The sequence below is a fragment of the Rhea pennata genome, chromosome 3, assembly GCF_028389875.1.
Source record: "Rhea pennata isolate bPtePen1 chromosome 3, bPtePen1.pri, whole genome shotgun sequence".
Classification (NCBI taxonomy): Eukaryota; Metazoa; Chordata; class Aves; order Rheiformes; family Rheidae; genus Rhea; species Rhea pennata.
In genome coordinates, this window is record NC_084665.1 from 127508051 (window position 1) to 127531679 (window position 23629).

Below are 23629 nucleotides of genomic sequence, written 5' to 3' on the forward strand. Positions count from 1 at the left end.
TGTAAACTTGAAAGTAATAAACTGTTATCCCAGAATAAAAGATTGCAAAGCAGCGGTTCATTAAATCCTGCCTCCTGTTACAAGCACAGATTTAAAGCTGAGAGCAATGCACATGTCCTTTTAGTACTCAGCTCCATCGAGGCTCAGTATTTACCCTCTGAGATGTGCCTGCAGGTCAAACGCAGAAGTATGAATGGTGAATTTTCCTAAAAGTACCCCTTCAGTCCATGGAGAACCTTATATATATATTTATATAATACTGCTTCTATCTGCCACATTTTCAAATTAATGATCAAAATGGCTCAGAAGACATTGCTTGCAGGTTTTGGACCATGTAAGTGAGGTATGTTCTTCAGATCCGTTGAAGCTTCTGGTCATCAATCCAGAAAGCATCTTTGCTCCTGGGTGTTTATTGGGAGAGTTTGGAGAGTACTGAAGTATAACCCTACTCTGTTGTACTGCTTCGAAGTATGGGGAGGGCAATATGGGCATAAGTATTGTAATGAGGTCTATGAATGGGGATATATGAACCCTTTACATGATATTAAGACATCTCAAAAACAAAATGGTTTGGAATGCATCCATGCAAACTTTAAAATGAATAAACTTGCTATAAAGAGAAATGATTCCTGTGTCCAAAGGCTAAATTGCTGTCATACGCGATGCCAACTTTTCTTTTAAATAAAAAATTGTATGTGAATAGATGATTTAAGGTGAACTAACCAGGTTGTCATGGTGGGTCCTTATAAGCCTAGTTAAAGGTTTGGTCTTAGAGTGGTCATGGGGAGACCCTGACCCCTTTCTGTTCTTAAGCTCCAAATAGTTTTTCCCCATTAGTATTTTTTCCTAGTAGCGTCTGGCTACTTTCTGCTATTCTTGCTGAGCAGTTCCTGTCAACAGGCATAAAATAGCATTAATTATCTGATAATCTGATATGCTGATTTTTTTCAGTGGTTATGGAAGGTTGAAAATGGAAAGCAATAAAAAGTTTGGGGGATTTACTGGGACTTCTCTGATTCATAGCAGTTGGAATTGTTCCCGCTCTCCTTTTAACCTTCACATTCTTACTGCATTTTACTCTTCCAGAAGCTTCTGAAAACAGTAAACTGTTGTGTTTTAATTCTGTAAATCCAAGGTAACCTTGTAGCACTTAGCATTAGCAGCGAAGTTTGTATGTTGAATGTTGTTGCAGTCACTACAGGCTTAGGAAATGCTCTTTTTGCAGGAGAAAAAAAAATGCTGCCCGGTTCCCATCAGGTCATGTGCTGCAGCCTCTGGACCCCCTTTCCCTGCTTTCTGACTTGCTTTCTCCCACCTTTCTCCTCCCATCTGCCCGTTTGGCTTTCTGATTTAAGCAAGAAGCAAGATGTGCTGTGACTGATTTAGAGCATGTGCTGATTTGCCAGCTGGCTGCTATCTCTAAGCCGTTGGGTCAGCCAGCCAGAACAGATGAGGGCTGAGCTATCCTTGCCTCTTCTCAGGAAAGTTTCATCTCTGTACGTTTGCCCTGCCTACCCCACCAGATCTGCAAAAACTCCCAAGATGGTTAAGGTCGTTATACCTCCCCTTTCCTTCAAACATGGAAAGCCAAAGTCAAAACTGATTTAAGATACTGTTAAAATAGCACTAATAGCTGTAGCTGAACAGAGTAGTGTTCATGCTTGAATACATGATATGGTTATTGGAGATGCTTTACTTGACTCCTTTTTTTAAAAAAAGAAGCTAATAGTGGTGTTGGGCATAGCCTGCTGGTCCCACCTGGGAACTAATCTGTTTTTATCCAGTGCATAAGTTGTGCTTGAGGTCTGTGAAACCACTGGCTTCTTTATGTGAAAGCAAACGCATGTTGGTCAAGATCCTTACGGTGTAAGAGCTAGCCTGGAAAGAAATGATTCCTCAGCACTGTTCACCTTCAGTCTCTCTCAAAACAGCCTTTATGTTTGCTTGGGTACAAGATGTTTGTGTAGGAGCTACTTCCCCACGCTGGTAAGCGATGACTTTGCTTGTTGTTTACCTTCTCATCACCCCTTGGATGGGCTGTAGCCGGGTGCTGTACTGGGGCACAACGCCTCGTCTCCGCTGAGTCCTCCTAGAGAGCGGGCTTGGCAACACAGGCTGCTGTGGGCGCCGCCAGCCTCTTCCCCGTTCTTTTCCCATGGGATTTCAGATCGGGTTGGAAAACCCAGCTCTCCCAGTGCGCAGCCGCAGGGGAGCGGGCGCGCACGCACAGCCCAGCGCTGCGTGACGTGGCCCGCAGTCAGGATTTTTCCCATAGGGAAACATTTGTCAGACACAGAACAAGCTACAGCTCTAGATAGCTGCACCGCATCCAGAATGCTGTACACCCTGTTCCTTACACGTAGATCATCTTCATGCCTATTCGGATGAAGTGAGGCTGCAAGGAAGACATGGTATCATGTCTATGTGCTTTTTTTTAGAAAATGAGGTACTTAGATGTTTAGCCTAAACTAAGCTTAATGATTTACATAGCCCAGTGTAATCCCTCCTCTTAAAATTGCACATGCAATATGACTTTTGAGATTATATCCTTATTGCTGCTTTAATCCAAGTGAATAATATGTGCCCTGTTGAGGGCCTGAAAGATCAACTGCCAACAAAATGCTCTTGCGTCTTCAAATACGTTACAGCAAGCGAATCTCCTGGCGTTCCAATGTCTTCTGTATCCGGATGAAAGCCCTGGTGGGGGCAGTTCCCTCGTTCCACCTCCCTGTCTACGACCCACCTAAAAACGACAGAGACTCTCGAGAGCCCATACTACACATGCTACCAGAAATCTTGGGGAGAGCTTTTATTCGGCCTTTGCCGGACGCTGTGGGGAAAATGCTGTTGCTGCATGCTCAGATGACCCCATATTTACGGTTGTCTCGAGGTAGCCTTGGCATCATACCGCCCAGAGGATCACGCCGACTCTGCTGCTAACCAAAGCTGCTGCCATTGCAAACAGATATTGGTGCTAGATTTGAGCCTGAGAAAACAGAGGTGATGGACCTGATTCTTAAATAATATCTTTTGAGAGATAATGCAAAGGAATTGTGATCTTAAATTCACTTCTCAACCCAAGTGAGCAGTAAGAGCTGTGAGAGTATAGTCTTTTATTCCTGTTTCCTTCCCCTGCTCTGTCAAAAGAAATCAGTGATGCATATCACAAGACTTTGCTTTTGTCAAGGGCTTACTGATGTTGTTTGTAAGGTCCAGGATAAAGAGAATATCAATTTCTTGTAGTTATGTTTTCTCTGCTTCTCCAGGCTTCTGTATGTGAGGAAGCTGCATGAGCTGGTGCCAGTTTCTAAGTCAGTGGCGTGTTGACTATTGCTGTGCTATTGCTTTAAAGGTCACTCTAGTACTTACTGAGCCGTGTAGAAAACTTTTAAATTATGCATGTAATAAATTAAAGGAATTGCTTTTCTCCACTCATTCTTTTAAGAAAACAAATGTTTGTTCTGATTCCCCAGAAACTTGGGGGAACTGAGCGGGGCAAGTTCAAGGGCTGAACTCTGAAACGTCCTCTTGAATAACTCCCCTGAAGTTCCTGCACAAATATTTCTGGGTATTTTTATATTGATTGGGTATTTCATTTTTAAGAGTCAATGACACCTACAAAACTGGAAAGAGAAGTGTCACAAGAAAAAACTTAGGAGAGAATGAGGAGGAGATGGAGGCAGAAAGTCAGTGACTTTCAATTTAAAATCAGCTTTTAAACATTTCAGGTGTTACTTTTTGAAAAGAGTAAGCTTTGGTTTATAAAAATGATTTGGACTCTGTAAACAAAGGGAGGTTTGAGGAAAGAAATGAACTTTCAAATGCAGCATTCCAGTGAGGAGTTATTAATGATGAGGTAATTCAGCTAAATTCACTGAAGCTAAATGTCTTTGTTTTTCTGTTTCTAACCCTATATCCCATCTTTTCCCATTTGTTCTGCTGCTGATGCCTGCAGGACCCAACCAAAGGTAAGAGCTTTTATTGCACTTTAAATCAGCGGGTGAAAATTGTTGTATCGCTAATTCAGTCGTGGGTTATCCAAATATTAGAAGCATTTTGAAAAACAGTTCTGTAGTCAATCAGCTGTTGTGTAAGAAACTTGAGGCATCTCCGTGCTGCGGAAGAGCACTATATAGCCCTTGCCAAAAAATGAGTCACAGGAACAAATGAGAACATACATACTCAGCATTACAGACTGTGACTGGAAGAGTACTTGTTATTTGTGGGGTTTTAAAGCTTTTTCTGGTATTTGTGCAAACTCATTTGTTGTTACAGCTTACGATCCTATGACTGTCCTAGCCTATTAAAATTCAACTTTACTGATGTGGTCATATAGCTAATGATGTTTTATTAAACACTCTGAAAGCTGGGAATGGTATAATCATATAATAATTCAGAGAACCACAATAGCTTAATTTTAAACAAACAAGCTGTTGTTTCCTCAATCAGAGCATGTAAAATAACCTCTTTTATCTCTTGATGCTTAGACATATTAATGTAGTATAGGCAAAATGCACTGCATTTTTGTGAAGATGAGTTGTTTAAATTTGAAGGATGTTGCTAGTTTAAGCGTTTTAATAAAATGTAGATAGCAAGTTTGGATGTGCTGGTTATATGGATTTTCAATTCCTGCATAATTTTCCGACGTATTTCATATAAATGAAAGCAGTATAGTACAAATATAAGCAAGTATAAGTGATTGGTGAAGATTTACATTATTGCTCTCTGAGTCCTGAAATCATAATTCAGATCCATTATATGATCTATATGATCTATTAGAAAATGATGTAACTGAAGTAATTCGCTACAGACTCAGTCTTTATTTTCTCTCTCTCTCTCTCTCTTTCTTTTTTTTTTTTTTTTAGGATACTCCCATTTTTGATACCATTAAAACAATAGATTTGATGCTACAGATTTTTTTCCTATCAGCTTTACTGATTAAAAACTGTTAGTTTTGGCTACCTGTGCAGATCTTGCTTCATTAGCAGTGAGTTTAGTGTATCCACACAACAGATTTACTAAAACTGAACATAAAAATATGTTAATCGGTAAAATGAGATCTTCTAAAATAATGGAATGGGGGTCCAGAAGGTAAATGTGAGATGCTGCTATGGTACATTTACTCTGCCCGCTTGATCTAAAGTAATGTAAACATCAGCTGAAGAGGAAAGAGCAGCCTTAATTAATCCTAGATGAGAAGAAAACAACCAAAGGACAACACATGGCTCTGCCCTTTTCCTCGATCCTACAGAGTATACTTTGCTCATGTGAATGTAGATTAGATACTACCTTTTTCTTTCTTTTTTTCTTGAAAATAGGTATTCAGAGGAGTTGTTCTAGGAAAATCTATTTGCACAGCCTAAGATCCTGTACTGCACACAGTCTTGTTTAAGGCACACTTTTATGATGAAAAAGGCGCATCCACTTTAAATGGATTTACCACAAAATTGAAAATGTTTCTATTTAGAAAGGCTACAGAACTACTATTCTAATGGTGGAACTCGTTTGCTGTATATTGGTCATTACAACCGCTAGTCTTTGGCGGTGGCTGCAGCTTCTGTTTGCCAGCAGTGTAGAAGTACGTACTGCTGTTGTGCAGAAAGAGGTTCCTACCCCAAGGCATGTTTTTAATTTATGCATCCAAGAGGTATGGGGAAATGATAGAAACAGCCAAGGGACATCTGGCAGTTTGCCAAATAGAAATCCTTGTGAAAAATGGATTGTAAGGATGGGTTTGCAGGGTTACGGTGAGCTCTGTGACATCCAGTCAGTTGGCACACCGGGAACTTTGGGAGAGCGTAGTACTGCATTCGTGCAGTAGAAAGTCAAAAATAAATACAAGGTGCAACTTTGAATTTAGAAAGGTGAAGAGCTTGTTTAGGCTTCAAACTCATGGAAAGTAAATAGACCGCTGTGGGGATGCATGCTGTAAGTTTGGGGTGGCCCCAAGGAACAGGAGATTAGCTAGTGTGAAACAGCGCTGTCAGAACAGCGGTAACATGTTTGATTTGGCAATAGCTCTTACAAGGTGCTCTCCTGGTGGTTTTCCTACAGGTGTTTGCATATGATCACTGCTTTTGGTCTATGGATGAATCTGTCAAAGAAAAATTTGCAGGTAATATTTACTGTAGTTGTATGCTTGCTGTCTCCACGTACGACTAATCTAATTATAATACATATTTGCTAAAGGGCACAGACCATATGGCATGGAACACCTTTTCCCTGTGCGACTGGCTGTTGTCAAAAAAAAAAAAAAAATCTTAAATCATTCCTACTTTTCATCTCTGAAAGTGATGATCAGGATGGTTGTAGGCATTGCTATCCATCTGCAATGCAGAAAATTGAGGAATCCATCAAAATCACGACTTACTCATATTCACATCTCTATCTAACATACTGTTTCCAAATACATAGTTTTAAAAGCATCAGATTCATTTCTTTTCAGGATTTGAGAAACCTTGCTAAATATACTTTGACGATTATGTTTCCCAGTGCTGACTGGAGTTTGACGTCATCTTAGAACTGAAAAACTAGAGTGGCAGTAAAATGTTCTTTAATATAGGGATATGTTAATATATGTGTACAGGTGAATGTGTAACCTATTTAATGAGTAGAGTTTTCTAAGCATTATAGACATGTTTTGGCAAATAGCTGTGGTTAATATATATTTGCACTTAACATTTTGTGGTCTTTCCCCTTTCCCCTTTTTTCATTTAGCTTTTGAAATTAGGATTCAGTTATGCTTGTTTCTGTTGATAAGTAAAATACATGCTAAAAGATGCACATATTTACAGACTTTATTTAATGTATCAGATAATTAAATGAACAGTAATTTAATAAGGCATTTGAGAAAACATAGACGTTTTCAAAAAAAAAAAAGTCATACACCATATAGTTTGCTAGTGTATATGCCTTATGCTGTAATATATCCCATGCAGTTTTGAGTCCTTCTTTGCAAAAGTCTTTTCATGGCATAATTTAATTCCTTTTACTTACTGTAAAATATCTAGTGCTCTACTAATTGTCCTAAATTAAAATCAAATGGCAGTTGTTAAAGTATGGAATGTATTTTGAGGTGCTACCTTTCACTTATGGATGAAATTCTGTACTTGGTAGTAGATCCTCCACTGATGAAGCTTCTGAGTAAGAACATTGTTAGGATATTGTTGCAAGCACATATAGATATATGTGCAATAATCACAGATTCTGATTTTTATAGTAGTGCGAATCTGGAGAGCATCTGCTGGCCAATGGCCTTGCTCCAGTTGAAGAAATGAATACTGGATGCCAAATGCATTGTTTAGTCAAGAACAGCAGGAAAACATTAACTGTTTGCTTTTACATGATCAGGGAAGAACTCAAATCAAGGAAGAAAGAAATCTGGCGCTTTCTTTCAACATTAGTTTTTGTGTTTCATTTTTTAGGTCAAGATGTTGTTTTCAAGTGCCTTGGAGAGAATATTCTTCAGAATGCCTTTGAAGGCTATAACGCTTGCATCTTTGCCTATGGGCAAACAGGTAAGTCTCTGCAGGATATCAGCAAAAACGTTGTTGATGCAAAAGATGTTATGATCTGACTGGAATCACTTGTTCATGGATGTTGTGGTATCCTTTGAGGAGAAATGCCTTGCGATGTAGATAAGAAATATTTTTCTCCTTCATGATGCTAGATATGTGACTGAGGTGAACAGCATGAGGAACTTGTCTGTTGCTGACTACCCTGATTTTCCATGCCTTTAGATTATCATCTTTTGGATGATCGTGACTGTCCTTGAGTTTAGTACATCATTAATATCTTCTGCCTCTGCAATTAGAATAATCTTTAATCATCATTTTAGATGTAATAAGCAAAAATGCTTGTGCAACTAGTTTTTCTCAGTGTGGTGCATAATAAAATGTGGGTGTTACTGGACTGTCATGTACAGAAAGACTGTATCTATCTGAAAAAGTATTTTCAGTCAGTTTGAACCGACTTTCTCATCTTACTGTTTCATTAACTAGACTGTTTTTAGCTAAATGATGTCTTATTTTCTTTAAAATAGAAAACCTGTACAAATACCTTTCCCCAAAATGCAAACTTGATTTTTTTAGAATCTCTTCTCTCCATTTCCTTTCCATGTTCCACACAGCAAAGAAAATTTGTTGCATGTACACTTATTATAGATTCAATTTTACAGGATCTGGAAAATCTTACACAATGATGGGTACTGCTGACCAGCCTGGATTAATCCCTAGACTTTGCAGTGGACTTTTTGAAAGAGCACAGAAAGAGGAAAATGAAGAGCAGAGTTTCAAAGTGGAAGTGTCCTACATGGAGATATACAATGAGAAAGTCAGAGATCTTCTTGACCCAAAAGGGTAAGCAATGTATATGTAAACAGCACTGTAATATGCTGGAATATACTCTTCTTTCCCATGTACTAATTTATCTTAATAGACACTCTCTTCACCATTGTGGTAGGATGACTTTCTCTTCCTTCTGATCTCCAGTGTCCTTTTAACTTAAATAAAGTAGTAAAACTGAAAGTAAAATGTTAGTATCTGCATTTTATGTGTATAGACATAAGGCTTTTTTGGTTATTTTCATTATAGTCCTTGCTCTGTGCTTTATATGCTATCTGTAAGACCATTGTGTTTGACATGTCAGTGAGAAATATGATTCACTGTAAATGTTGCCATCTTAAATCAGTTGCGTGCTTATAAATAACTTTTTTTTTTCCATCCAGAAGCCGTCAGTCATTAAAAGTTAGAGAACACAGTGTTTATGGTCCTTATGTAGATGGCCTATCCAAACTAGCTGTTGCTAGCTACAAGGTAAGGATCAATTTTATGAAAGGCTTGTGTGGACATCCTAAACACTTGGGAACCATCCTTTATGTAAGGACAGATCTATTAACCTATTCCCAATTCACTGTAGCAGTAACCTGTAGGACATCTGTAGGATTGTTGTGTTAGTTTTACTGGAGAAAGGTGAAGAACAGATGCATATAGTCATCCTGTTGTACGTAATAATTCTGAGAAAAGTTAAGCTATTTAGTGAAACAGCTTTCCTCACAGCATTAAGCTAAGTTTAAACTGTATTGCTGAGAAACAGTGTTCAGTGATTAAATACAGAACCACGATAGAGAAGAGATGGGCTTCAGTACCACATCTTGTCACTCCTTGGGTGACATGTTATGGCCCAGTAATTCACTTACATGTAGCACAGACACCTTGGAAGTATAAACTAATAGTTCGTTATAAGGCAAATGCTTGAGAGCGTTGCATGAAAAGTGTTTGTTGAGAAGGCTTCTGGTTGGTTGTATAGCAAGTATACATGTATGCATTCTAAGAGCACGCTAATTTTTAGGAAGCAATTGATGCACTGTGGGAGCAACCATTAAATGTTCTGTCACACTAAGCAAAACGTACAAAACAGTAGTTTTGTAACCCTTCCTACTGCAGTCCCACCACTTACTCATGGACCTCCCTCTCCTGGTTTCTGTTAATAAAAACCACATTGCATGCGTGTCTTTTACATGTTGCCCAGCAGCTTTGCATAATTCAGAGTAAGGAGTCAAAGTGGTCTGTAGTGTTCTTTTGTGTGATTGCTTTTGGTTTTCTTTAGCATCATCCTGCTAAAACTGGGTAAATGAAAGTTAAACGCAAGGCTCTAAGGTTTTAACTGTTTTACACATTTGTTATAAAACACTGAAGCATGGGAGCTGCATATTTCTCAAGTGCCCTAATTTAACATGCCTGGATTCAGAGGACTTTACAAGTTCTTATTTGTAACAGGAACAGAATGACCTGTTCTACAGTGGTTCTGTTTAGCTTTTATTTATAAAACTTTGAGCCTTATGTCAGTATTGGGGCTTTCAAGAATGTGTGTTTGCCAACTGAGGCTACAGTGTTGGAGTGTTTCAAACATGAATTGCTGTTTCATTGCTTTTATTTTTTTCTTTACTTTAAAGTGTCTTTTTGTGCAGCTAGTTACATAACTTTTTGCTGATAATTTGATATCCAGGTAGAGGTAATGGATAAATGTGCGTGTAACAACATTGTTTAATTTCTAATCTGTAAAGGAAAGGTCACAATGTTTTGTTCTCACACTTCATGAGTAAACAGTGAGAAACTCGCTGTATTTTACCAAAATGAGATTGTTTAGGTAGATAAGTGAAAAGAATGTTAATGCAAACATGTTTATGACTGTAAAAATTGTATCTAGGACATAGAGTCCTTGATGTCTGAGGGCAACAAATCTCGAACAGTGGCTGCAACCAACATGAATGAGGAAAGCAGTCGGTCACATGCAGTCTTCAAGATTATCCTCACCCACACACTTTATGACGTACACTCAGGGGTGAGTAAAATGAGTTATAATGTCTAGATTTTAACCTTGGATGTACTACTTTTGCTTTAATATAATTCATGGAATCACAGAAATATTGGATGAAAGGGATCTCAGGAGATCATTTACTACAGCCTCCAGCTCTGCTGCACTGCTAGCACTGCGTCAGGCTGGATACGGCTTTGTCTAGTCAAGTCCTTCTACAGCTCACGTGCTTGTGCCCAAAGGGAGGGAAGTCAGTTTTGATGGGTTCTCAAACTTTGTTGAGTTCTGTAGTTGAGCAACTCCATAATGTCTCCAAAGCCTTGGAGAGATTTTGAGTATCTGTGGAGCAAATCTTAAGTCTTGTATGTCCCCCAACTATTGAATGCAATGATACTTTTCTGAACACTTGATAGTACTGTTCACTATAAAGTATAATGAATGTTTGAATTTTTTCCCCCGGTACTTCTCAATCTCTGCCAATCTTATTATCCAACCAATTTTTATTGTTCTTTGGGTTTTTTTTCCCCCCTTTCCCTTCAAATCAACAGTCTTCCTATGCTGAACTCCTTGGTTTGCCAGAATTTCTTTATTGTTCTGGGTTTTTTTTATGTGCTATGTTGCTTTTATCACGTGGCTATTCTCAGCCTGGATGCAAGGTGGTAGTTTTGACTTACTTAGTCTTTTTCTCTTCTACGTCTTCCTGTACTCACTGTGTAAATTTCTGGAACAGATTGCTCTGTTTTCTGACCTGCAGTTCCTTTCAGTTCTGGAAATTGCGTATTTCAGTATGCCCTGATGATCACATTGTATTTTGAGAGGCTTGGAGTAACATTTTCAAAAGCATTTTGGTTCTGATTTTCCTGTTTGTTTAGAGGAACATTGCACTTTGCAGTTGTGATACTGAGATGCTTAAGTCATAGCAGCTACAGAAAAGCAAGAAGCAAGCAAACTGTTCTTAAAGACTCTCTTCATACTGTTCTCTATTCAACTTTAGATTGATATATAAAATTTATGACGTGTTTCAGAAGGTCATTTTGAGTCAAATAAGATACTTGGCAAGAGGTATAAGGAATAACAGGGGCTTACAACAAAATCTGTGTTACAGGATTGAAATACACAGCTTGGAACTCCTTCTAGGATGCCCTTTAGGATATAGGAGACCTGCAATTGTAATCATTTTCATAAATTATGGCATGCTGCTGAGTGTCATATTCATTCTTACTCTGGGAAAACTAGAGATGAAACTTGGCATAAAATCTGAGATTCTGGGGAGACTGTTTTCAAGATGATAAAACAAAGGCAGAGATTGTAGACCCTGTGTATTTTCATACATGAACCCAGCTTGTATTCCCTCTACATGTGTTCTTGCTTCAACATTTAAGTAATATGCCGTATGTTCCTCTACTCTGGAGATTTTTGAAATGTCTTGGTAGGTATCTTGAATATATCAGTATATCTGACCTCACTTTAAATCCTGTTGTTTCTAAAGCAGCAAATAATGAGTTATTGCAGAATATTGTACTATGACTTTCAAAGCTGTTGAAACAACTGTAATGAGCCTACACCAAGATATGAAGGACTTGATTCTTGTTTGAAAATATGTCACACTGTGTAACTTGATTTGAGTGAATTAACACTAGCTCTTCTCTGGTTCCTTCTGCAGACCTCAGGTGAGAAGGTGGGCAAGTTGAGTCTGGTTGACTTAGCAGGCAGTGAAAGGGCAACTAAGACTGGTGCTGCCGGAGACAGGCTGAAAGAAGGAAGTAACATTAACAAGTAAGACTTGATTATTTCTTTTTCTGTTCATATCAGTATGTTGATGAGTGCTAAATACAATGTAATTCTAATGTAGGATAAAATCAGTATAATCTTCTGTGGGGTACTCATTGCAGCCAGTTTTCTTCTTCCCTTTGCTGTATTCCTTCTACCATAAAATAGCCTTATAAGTTTGAATGAGATCTCCACTAATTTAAAATGGTTGACATTTTTCATTCTGGGCTTGCGTTCCTGCAGCTACTGTGTAGTTGCATGGTAAAGGCGTGATGATGATGGCTGAAAACGTATTGCAATGCAGTACAGCTTGTGTGAAGAAAGAATAGCACTAATCAAAACTGCACTGTATATTTTTTGCTTGAAGCTCATTTTTGGCAAGTGACTGTCTAAACAAGCTTTTGACTTACAAATATATGCAATTGTTAATGACTGCTTGTGTTTTCTGTACAGATCCCTTACAACTCTTGGTCTGGTTATTTCTGCCTTGGCAGATCAGGCTGCTGGCAAGAACAAGAACAAATTTGTTCCTTACCGTGATTCTGTCCTCACTTGGTTACTTAAAGTAAGTACTTTTATCCTTTCTTTTCTTTTTTTTCTTTCTTTTTTCTTTTTTTTTTTTTTTAATGGGAATAAAAAGGACGAAGAGAGGAGAAGAGTCACATTCAGCGAAGTAAAATGCTATTCTTTTACTGGATTTTCTGGTTTTGATATTAGCCATCCTTCACTTTGCAAAATTAGCTGGATGGAAGCCATTAGTCTCTCCACAGACTAAGTATAATCCCTGTCTTCTGCTTATCTGTAATGATCTAAAGAATAAGGAACTTTTTTAAAAAGCATTATCTTTTCTAGGTCAGTTTACAGTCAGCTACACACAGAATCTTGGAACTAAATTAATTTGGGCTATTGCCCTATGTAGCTGAAGTTTACATACTGATGTGGTTAGCTTAGACTTTGATTAAGACCATTACCTTTTTGCTAATTTTCTAATATGTATGTTAACATAGCCTGCTTCTGTCAGCAGGGTATAATTGCAGAGCACTATCCCAGATACAGTCTAAGGAACAGGTCAGAAGAGTTTGTATATCACAGTCATGTGAACTGAGTTGTTAATTCAGTTTCTGTACTGCATAGAACTCTGGTTGATATTTTTTATATATATAAAAAAAAAAAAAGGCTGGATCATCATGGCACTTGGATGAACACCTGTAAGGTCTAACTGAAGATCAGAATTGTTAAATGAGCCCTATGTATGTCAAAATGCAAACTCTTTCTCTTGTTCTTAGCACTTTCTACGTAGGGTTCTTAAAAGCGTGGTAGCCTGATGAAGAAAAATGTTCTCCTATTCTCTGAATAAGTGGCAGATGTAAGTTTAGCGACTTCAATCCTCAGAAAGCTAGCCTGCTGCTAGAGGTGGGATTTTATCTTCCCTAATTGTGTGCTTTGTCTCCCCACCAATGCAGGGTGCTTAGTGATGGTTTAAAATATTGTTTGAATCTGAGTTTCCTAGGATTTAATTGAGGTGTAAAATATGTTTCTTGCAAGTTACTTGGAGGTATAGTGATTCCAGAGGAATTTTTTCCTTAAGGAAACAAGTTGATTTAAAAATAGGCTGAAATAAAAGTTGAAATAAAATCTCAACTAGTATAACCCCTTGACACCACAAGCCTTCATTTTTCTCTGTGCTCTCTGTTAAGCATTGCTACTAGGAAATTTATCTGTTCTTCCCAAGGTTAACACTACGGATACTGGACAGCAAAGAGTACAGTCAGGAGGGCTACCTAAAAATCAAAATGGCTTGACAGAAATAATGTGTATGCTCTTCAGTAGTGTAATAAATTCTCATTTCACAGTGTTCCTCACCCTAAGTCTTCATTAGTGTTTAAATGTATTTTCACCTTTCTATATTTATTTGGGGATTTTTTTTTTTTTTTACCTCTATTGAAAAGTAATTTTTGCCTGTCTGCAGAGTTGCAGACAACAATATTCAACTTTCTTCAGTTTATTCTAGTAGCGTTTGTACTTGGGTTCCTGACATGGGTATAATAGTCTGAGTAAACAGAAGTGGCAACTTTGCTAATGAGTTTCTAGTGTTGTTGTGGGAATTAGTTATGCTGTTCCATTTTTAAACAAATCCAGCAAGTAGATTGAAATTCCTGTTTAGCACCTGTCTGACTCATTGTAGCTAAGATGATGATGACCGTGCACACACAGTACACGCTTCAGCTCAGAAATAGAAGTGTGCTTTTGTTCTGCCTTCGTTCAAGAAAACTTCCTTTGTCTCCTTAACATCCAGCTATGTTAAAGTGCAAATAAAAGTTTTGGGGGTTCTGGATTTTTTTCACAAACAAGGTCATTGAAGAGAAGCTTTCTTTGAAAGAGGAAATTTCTTAAAGATCTAAGGAGGGTTTTATTTGTTTAAAAATGGCTGTTTGTAGAAGCGATGAGATGATGGGCTGTCTTTTTTCTCTAGCATTCAACTTTTAATTTTGATGCCAAAGTGGAGTAAATGTGTTCTGACACTAGGAATATCTGTTATGTACAGTCCACAAACTTGAGAAACCCGTAGGGTTCAGGAGATCTCAAGATCTAATGCTTCATGCTTATAATTTAGTTGAGAATCTTTAGACAAAAGCAGTAGGTGAAAACTTTTGTTCCAAGAGGAGTTTTGAAAAGCAGAATCAGGCTATAAGCTTCTCAGCTTGTTGGATTTATTAAACTGTATTGGTACAAACCTCTCATTTTCCCATTTTATTCAAAAGCCCCGCATATCTTTTATTTGAAATACTTTATGCTTTTATTACCTTAAATGGTGACTGCTATTAAAAATATATTCTTTATCTTTATATTTCATATTGTTTTCACAGTGATCTTGAGGCTAACAAATACTGGGCTAATTTAGTCTTAGAGATAATTGAACTTTATTTCCATTCTGCCTCTGTTTCCATCATGTGCAAACCCAGCCTTTCCAGGGTAGTTTGCAGACATTGCCTTCACGTATGAGAGACCAGCTTACTGCTCATCTACCTTTCCTTAATGCTTAACATCAAAAGAACCAGTGAAATGGGCCCAGCAGTTTTATACATAAAACTACCAGACAGGCTGGCGTTGGGTTTGAATACCCGCAGCACCGGAGGAACTTTACCCGGCTAGTAAATGGGTGTGTTGTGAATTACGGCGTATCGCTGCAACTGCCTTCTCAGCTGCCTGTGCAGAGGAGCTGCAGTTCAGATGGTGAATTAATCCTATTTGGGAACTAATGAGCGCAGTGGATGGAGGTTCCCAAGGTGCTAACTGTAAAGGTTTTATTCGGAGTATGAGTGCCCAGCCAGCTCCCTGATAAAGTTCATCATTTTGTGCAGAACTGGGAGTGCTCTTGCAGAGTGTCATTTCTAATTTTTGCAAACCATTGACAGACAGAAGCAAAGTTCTGACTTTGGTAGAGAAAGAAATCCCCCCGAGTGAGTCCTGGGCTCCTACTGGATCTTTTAGAGTATTCAGCAGAAGCCTTGGACAAACATTTCAGGATCACAGAGTGCATTCTCCCAGGCAATGCATTTAGTGAAGTAAACACAGGCAGTTTCCCAGATGCCAAAAGGGAAAACCATGTTGGCATCAGTCAGAAGGGAGTTGTTTTCACTGACTTCTCTTTATAATTACTGTTTACCTGCAAGTCCCAACCACGCTGTCGTCCCTCGCAGCGCTGTGCAAATGGAATTATGGTCGCTGCTCGAAGAGCTCACGGCCTCTTTACGCGGCCGGAGACAGCGGAGTGCTACCTCCACCGCAGCGAAGCAGCCTGGGTGGTGGATGCTCGTCTGACCACTGAAGCAGCCAGACTGCTGTCAAATTATTTTAGGCATCATGCAGCAAAGAGAGTCTTAAGGAAATACTTAAAGGGGCATTTTAATGACTGGGAGGAAAAGCTGCGTGTGTGCTTTGTAATTGAAATGGTTAGACAAGCAGCTAATGTAGTCGGATTGTTCTAATGGCGACGCCTGACCTAGATTTCATGGGTTGTTGAAGATGAAAGTTAATATCACGAGTCTTCTCCAAAAGAGGTACTGGGTTAAAAAACAAAAACAAAAGAAAAACAGAATTTCTACAAAACTTAAAGCTAAATATTTTATTTTTTAGACTGGCTAAAATTGTAACATGCTGTTTTTGCAATCAGTAAAAGGATTGAATGCTTCCTTCCCCCACCTCTCCAACACATTGCCTTGCAGGAATGTAGCTTCACGCCCTTGTTCTCTGTCAACCAAATTCCAGTAAGGCTCTTTCTTATGCAACTCGGTTTAGATTTCTGAACAGTGTAAGCAGGGGGAGAAAGGAAGGGCCCCGTTCCAATGTGTTTATAACAATAAAATCAACTATATTATTTATGAGATCTTTAAAATACAATAATAGAGCTGTAGTTCAGCTGTGCTTTTAGAAGCAAATGTGGCAGGTATACTTTTTAAAAGCGATGTAAGGACTAAGCTAGCAGTCTGGAAACTAAGCAGCATACAAATTTTGGCCCTAAAAGTATAATCAGAAAATAACTAAAAAGCACGTGATGTGTTGCCACTACAGGATACAGAACGAAAGTGAAATGGACAGGAAGTGGATTTTAATCAATGTAACTTAAGTAATTTAGAGGAAGTATGTACTGGAGATGTGTCACTCTGAGTCCTTAAATTAAGATACACTGTCTTCATCATGATCTTCCCTGTACTTCTTCCATGGTATCTGGGAAATCTAGTGCTGAATTGCTTATATTTCTATTTTTTAAATCTAAGCAGAAAATGTGGAAGCAAGCCTTTCGAGCCTTTTCTAGGTACCATTAAGACCAAAACGGGCACTATTTTTTGTTCCTTTTTAAACTAATGCTGATTCTAAAAGCCAAGAATGATATTTCCTAAACATACATAAAAAAAGAAAAAAGAGCAATTGAAAATAACAACTTTGCTTGATCTACGCAGTTTGAAATATTAATTTTGAACTGAGTAGCTCTGACAAAAACATTGCTGTTAATAGTTGTGCCCCAAATACTCCCAGCCTTTGGTTATTGTTTGCTCCCCTGTGCATTCGTACATTAAAACCAAAGAAACCTTCTGCCTTAATTTTACAACCTCTACCACTTTCCAGGATAGCCTTGGTGGTAACAGCAAGACTGCCATGGTAGCAACAGTAAGCCCAGCGGCAGACAACTATGATGAGACCCTTTCAACACTGAGGTACGCAGATCGGGCCAAGAACATTGTTAACCATGCTGTGGTGAACGAAGACCCTAATGCTCGCATTATTCGGGAACTCCGAGAGGAAGTGGTGAAGCTCCGAGAACAGCTCACGAAAGCAGAGGTACAACTCTTAGCCTCAGCTGGCTGGTAAATCCTGTTATCCCCAGCGTCACAGCTGCCCTCCCTGGCTCTCAAAAATTAATGCCACAAGGAATTATCAGGCAGTATTTATCACAAATCTCCCTTAGTGTCATTTCTTTCTCTTTCCTTTTTTCTTTAGGTCGGTGTTGAAACATGGATGATAACATGAAATACCAGGTTCCATTTGAACATGCTCTTGAGCAATCGTGTTTTTATCGTGAGATAACAGATCAGAGGAAAGAGGACATGTAGGCAGGCATAAGGATGAAGTCTTAAGATCATGCTGTTTACAGGTGGAGCTCTGCCTGTATATTTTAAGAATTCAGTGTGGCCACATCCTGCAAGATGTGAACTCAGTTAATAATGCTTGCTTCCTTACAAGCTTTAACTGTTTCTTCTGAATCCAATCTCTTGCAGATGTTAGACAATATTATGAATATTTGCATAGTTCACTCGAAATTATGAAGGGAGCATGGTCTAAACGTTAGGCCAAGGCCAAGAACTTGAATATATCTGAGTTCTCTTCTCAAATGTGGCAAAGCAATGGTTATGAAATCTGGCTGCTCAGCAACTTATAAAAATTGTGACTGCAGTATTTGTCTCATGAGGTTTGCAGGGAATGCTGGCTGTAATGTTAGAAATGACTAGTGAATTTGGACGCTTCTCATTTGAGCTACCTAATATGCTAAACATCCAGTATGGGAACATCAGTTTATTTAAGATACCTCAAGTTAAATATCTGAAAACTCTGCTAGAATGTGTACCACAGACTTAAAGTGCCTTGAGAGATGTAAGTACTCCCTGTGTGTTTCATTTGTGGGCATTAATGCCAAAATAACGGCAGCTCTCCAAAGCAATGGAATACTCTTTCCTAAATATGAAGTAATACATGCTTCCTTTCCCAAGTATTAAAACCCCACCCTTGTTGTCATCTGAGTGGCATTGATGAAAAAAAAAGTTTAATTTGTTATTAAAAGGCTATACAGTGGAGGTTGAAAGCCACATTCATTGTCTTGCTCTCCTTTCCGTTCATTACACTTGTAGCTTATCTAATTGTTCTTACAGAAATGTGCATATTTTTTTTTTATGAACAAAAACATCACGACAGTCGGTTGCATTTTCAAAGCCTGTTTCTCAATATAGAGCTTATGAAGTTGTGGGTTTCTTTTTTTTTGCTTTTGGTGTCAGTATCCTTTTTTCTCCTGAGTAGCCATGGCAGAACAGAACTTGACAGCTAACTTTTTTTTTCCCGGAAGAATAAGACTTTATCTTCTTTGCCCCTTTTCTTGTGTAATCCGTGCATGTTGATCTTTTCTTGTTGGAATGAATATTATATTTTTAACATGTCTGTGCCAAGAGCCACCGGCATGTCCTTCCTGAGCTGGGAATTTAAACTAATTTCAAAAGAGAAGTACAACTGCCTTTCTAGTTTGAGTATGGCCCTGTGAATCTCTCAGTTACATTTACTTTTCTTTCAAATGAGTAGTGGAGGGAGTGAGGAGAATTACTTCGGCAGTGCTGCTATGCTGTTCATCCACTGGCCCTATTTAATACCTAGCTCATTCTGCAGTTGAAGCATGTGAAAATTTTGAGTGATTCTGCCTGAGGTCCAAGTAGATACAAAAATCAGACTTGCAACTTGAGAAGAAGTGGGCTTCATCCTCCTGTCCCGCTCCATAGTGTCTAGTACCTTTAAACTGGTCATATTTTATTAATCATAATAAATCTCGGTTCTCAAGACTGCATTGGTTCACTTGCCTTTTGGGGTAAAATTCAGGTTGCTTTTTACCCTCTATTTAAGTATTTGAGATATTCAGTCAGAAAAAGACTACATAGGACACATCAGCTGACAGTTCCTAGCCTGCTATGTCTTGAGGCAAAGCAAGCTCCTATCTTAAAACAGGATTTTCCACCCCTGGCAGTTGCTCCTTTTCTTGAACAAACTGCCCTGCAATGAGGCCATTCTGCCTGCTTTGGATTCCTGTGAGGAGTTTCTGTTTTTGTGGTAAGAGAACTATTTGGTGGAGAGTAATACTCGCTTTGTTTAATCAGCATTGCATAAATACTTAACAGCTAAAAACATTTACAACTTGTTAGCAGAAATGGAAGAAACATGTAAGCAAGCGGTAGGCTTGCTATCTGAGGTAGTACAGGAGGAGTAATTCCAGTACTGAGATTGGAAGAAGTGAAGATATACAGCATAAAAACATCGATGTTCTTTCGGTTTCTCCATGGTGGTATATCTTCTTATTCTCCAGTTAGTGCCTGGATGGAACACGGGCCTTTCACTATTTCACAAAACAAAATAGGAGCTGTGATGAATTAGCAAGAAAATTGAATTCCAGTGTCTAGAAGCAAATTATATTGTGATTTCAGCTTTGTAAAAGGCATTTTCTAGAGATGGGTAACTAGAGCACCTCAGATGTCTTGATGTTTCCTATAGAAAAGAAAAAATCACACGTGCCAAACCAGGCTATATCCAAAAGAGTAAATAAAAAGATCTTGGTAGAATGTTCATTTAAGTGCCTGGGATGTTAATTGCCATTTTTGAGGGGAAGAGAGCCATGACAAAAGTAGCTAGCCCAGATCAGCAGCATCTGAGAAACAAATTATTTCAGATGACAGTCTTTTGGAATTGCATTGGTATAGAAATGATGTTAGTTTGTCTGAATGTCTTTATGGCAATCCATCAGTATTGTATAATTTGTTTATGTAAAAGTATATGAATTCTGCTTTAGCATCTGTGTTTGAAACCAGTTAAATTAATTTTCTAATGAATTGAGCATTTATGTGCAATATGGATTTAAAAAACCTTTACTTACTGCTCAAGTATGCCTTGGAAAATGAGTAATGTGTGTTTCTTTTTTTCCCATCTGTGTGATGGTGGTGTGGAAAAAAAAATACAGCAAGCTTTCTTATTTTATTTGCTTTTACTTTTGCAGGCTATGAAATCTCCAGAGCTAAAAGAACGTTTGGAGGAATCGGAAAAGTTGATTCAGGAAATGACTGTGACCTGGGAAGAGAAATTAAGAAAAACTGAGGAGATAGCACAGGTTTGTGCTTTTTTTTTTTTTTTTTTTTTTTTTGACATTTGTAGAAAACAAATTTTGTCTGCTTTGTTTGTCAGTTCATAGAGGTTGTCAGAATAGTTCCCCACATTTGTGGGTAAGTAGGTCAAGCTTACTGCCCCTCTGGAAAGCTTCACTTAATTCCTGTGAAAGCTGGATGCCTCCCAGATTACTGCTCTAGTGACAATAATAAACTGTCACTCTATGTAAATTGAGAGGTTGTTTAAAAAAACAATCCATGGATGAGAGGATTAGAGGGATTTTATATACTTCAGATAGTAAAATTGCTGTTTGTGATGAAAAGTGGAGTGTTGTGAACATTAAATGCAAGGTTATGTACTGACTGCCTTAACAGTGAAAGCAAAGCGCATCAGAATATTAAAATGCAGAGATGTTCAAAATCCCTGTTTGTTTTATTACCTCTTCCACTGATATTTAGGGCCTCAATCCATAACTGATGATGATGGTTACATTGATAAATTGTGCAGATCATCATGAATATTGCATGACACTTCCAATACCTGCCACATAAATGCTGATGTATATATTTGCAGCAGGGAGCTTTTGAAGGGAGAACTATTGAAAGGTAACAAATAGCATATAATAAATTATAAGAAAATGGAGCGTCTAGTACAAAGCCCTTTTTTAGATGCTGTTTTCAGAACAGGGCAGGTTGACTTTAAAGATCCATTGTAAAAAATGCTGCTTTTAAATAAGAGGCCTTTCTGACTCTCAGTGGAGATTCATCGATTTTTTTCTTCCCTTTGTGTAGGTGTGAAATATAATAACAATCAGTTATACTCTCATCCTGCACACTAGTTTCTAGGTGTAGAAACCCTGAGTGTGCGAGGAGGTTGAAGAACCAGAGTAATAGGATCAACACTGTGGAATATATAAATACATGTGCCTTGAGGTTTGCATAAAGCTACTTTTAGCTTTTTATTTTTCTTTTTTGTCTACTTCAAAATTCTTGGTCTGTTACAATATTACAGAGCTGGGGTTTTTCATGAGCCTTGCAGTTGTAGAAAAAGTGAATCTTTTTCAGAGGAGGGGTAAGGACAAGTGTTTGTGCAGTTTAAGACTATTTGAAGACCTCTTGGAAGCCAGTGTAAAGAATTCTTTTGACATCTTCAGTAGGCTTACACAGAACCAAGGTTAAAGGCCTTTATATTATTATTATAATAAATATGTCAAGTGATTTTATTTTTGGCCAGCATCCACCAACATCTGTCTGTCACATGTTAGATGGAGAGGCAGATAGGATGGAGAGGCTGTTAAAAATCCTCATAAAGAATGATGCAGACTGAAGATGCAGTTTGTACAGATGGAGAGACAATACAAGATCAAAGCATTAACAAGGAACTATATAACAGGGATTTCTTTCAAGTTTTCAGCGAGTATTTGACATACTTACGTTTTTTGAATGCTTAAGTTAATTAACGTTGGGTCTTGAGCAAAAGTTAAGAAAAACTTCCTTCCTTCAAGTGAGTCCTGTGAGATTTAGACTATGGGCCAAATCTTTCTTTGGAGAACACATTCTTTGCTTCTGTCTGTAGATAACAAAGAATGATTTGAACATCAGTGCCTGGCACTGATAATAAGGATAATCACACTGCAATTTTTCTGTTCTTTGTTTTTTACGCACATACCCGTGTACATATACACACACACACCACACCACGGACATGGCTTTTCCTTACCAAGGACATCTGTTGGTTTCATAAGTGTGGGAGAAGTAGAGTAGAGAAAATCGAGAGGGAGTTGTGCTTGCTGTTCTTTGCAGTCTTCATTTTGATCAGACTTGGTGCAACACCAGTGCTGAACAGAGATATAGTGAATAGTATAATACATTGTTTTTATATGAAGAGAAAACTGACAGGTAAGGTTAAGAACCTTAATAAATATTCCTGCAGTATTCCTATGTAATCTATGTTAAATATTTTTAAGATCTCAACTTCATAGCTAAAGCTGCTGCAGGTGTCTCATACTTATTACACATTTATTTTTGCCTTCCCCTCTGTTTGCTTCCCCCTCATAAATCTGAGTGGCCTGTCATGTTTTTTTTTCTTATTTTGTCTGCTCATATAGATAGCAAGTCTCATCTCACTTTTAGTTTCTGTACAATCCTGTGAACAATTCTAGAGCACGGAGTGAAAACTCTGGTGAAATTATTTTTGCTTTGCAATGGACACAGAAACATTTATATCTTGACATTTTTGTAAAAGAATCCCTTTCTGTTTTGTAAGTCAGAAATGCTTAATGTTCTTTCACTGCTCTAGTCTTCACCCAAGCGCTTCCCTTTGAAAGATGTACATTTTTTCACAGTAATGCTTTGTTGCTGAATTCTGAGAAGTCTATTGACAGGAACAAAACACCATCCAAAATGCTATTCTTGTTTAGCAGGAAGTGTTATTTGCATTATTTAAATAGCAGGTTCTCATTTTTTTTGTTGTTTTGATTTCTGTGGGATAAAAGATAGACATGGAGCTTGACTTGGCAGAGATTTAACTTAATTTGTTGCCTTTTAATTAGAGAGGGAAAATAAAGGGCTCTAGAGATGGCTTTGTGGTAGTGCTTTGCTGTTCCAGTGAGGTCACGGAGAAGTGCCTACAGTACTGCAGTGTGATGCTCTCAGCTGTTTTCATCTTTCACTAGGAAGATGCCACTGTCTGAGACCATAGCACGTAGCACACTCTTTTGACTCCAGAGGTAAAAGGACCAGAGAAATTGCAGAAATCCTGATGTAATATTTAAGCTGGATGTGAATGAGGCTTTTGTGTCAAATCTATTGCAGAAGAAATAACTACCTTTTTGGAAGTAGCCACCCGTCATATGGTCTTGGGGTTTTTTGGCAGGTAGGAATGCATTTCCTAGAGTATACATCAATCAGACTGATTTTTTGATGGTTGTTCTTTTGCAGGAGCGTCAGAAACAGCTGGAAAGCCTTGGCATTTCCCTTCAGTCTTCTGGAATAAAAGTTGGGGATAATAAGTGCTTCCTGGTTAATTTAAATGCAGATCCAGCTCTCAATGAACTTCTGGTGTACTATTTAAAGGTAAAGATAGATGCATGTATTTTCTTGACAAAGGGGGGCCCTAATGTCCTTAGAGTTTGTTA

At 38.2% G+C, this 23629-nt stretch overlaps 1 protein-coding gene across 3 annotated transcripts in view; it reads left to right on the plus strand.

Annotated features, from left to right (window-relative positions):
• The window catches only part of KIF13B (kinesin family member 13B), a 127522-nt gene that overhangs the window by 49775 nt on the left and 54118 nt on the right, over positions 1 to 23629 (plus strand). For all 3 annotated transcript variants that reach the window (XM_062573288.1, XM_062573289.1, XM_062573290.1), the window contains exons 3-13: positions 3956 to 3968; positions 6055 to 6115; positions 7425 to 7517; positions 8177 to 8357; positions 8726 to 8813; positions 10207 to 10341; positions 11978 to 12090; positions 12538 to 12649; positions 17212 to 17424; positions 20387 to 20497; positions 23433 to 23567. In XM_062573288.1, the coding sequence (XP_062429272.1) occupies positions 3956 to 3968; positions 6055 to 6115; positions 7425 to 7517; positions 8177 to 8357; positions 8726 to 8813; positions 10207 to 10341; positions 11978 to 12090; positions 12538 to 12649; positions 17212 to 17424; positions 20387 to 20497; positions 23433 to 23567 (1255 nt within the window). The remainder of the gene's footprint in view (positions 1 to 3955; positions 3969 to 6054; positions 6116 to 7424; positions 7518 to 8176; positions 8358 to 8725; positions 8814 to 10206; positions 10342 to 11977; positions 12091 to 12537; positions 12650 to 17211; positions 17425 to 20386; positions 20498 to 23432; positions 23568 to 23629) is intronic.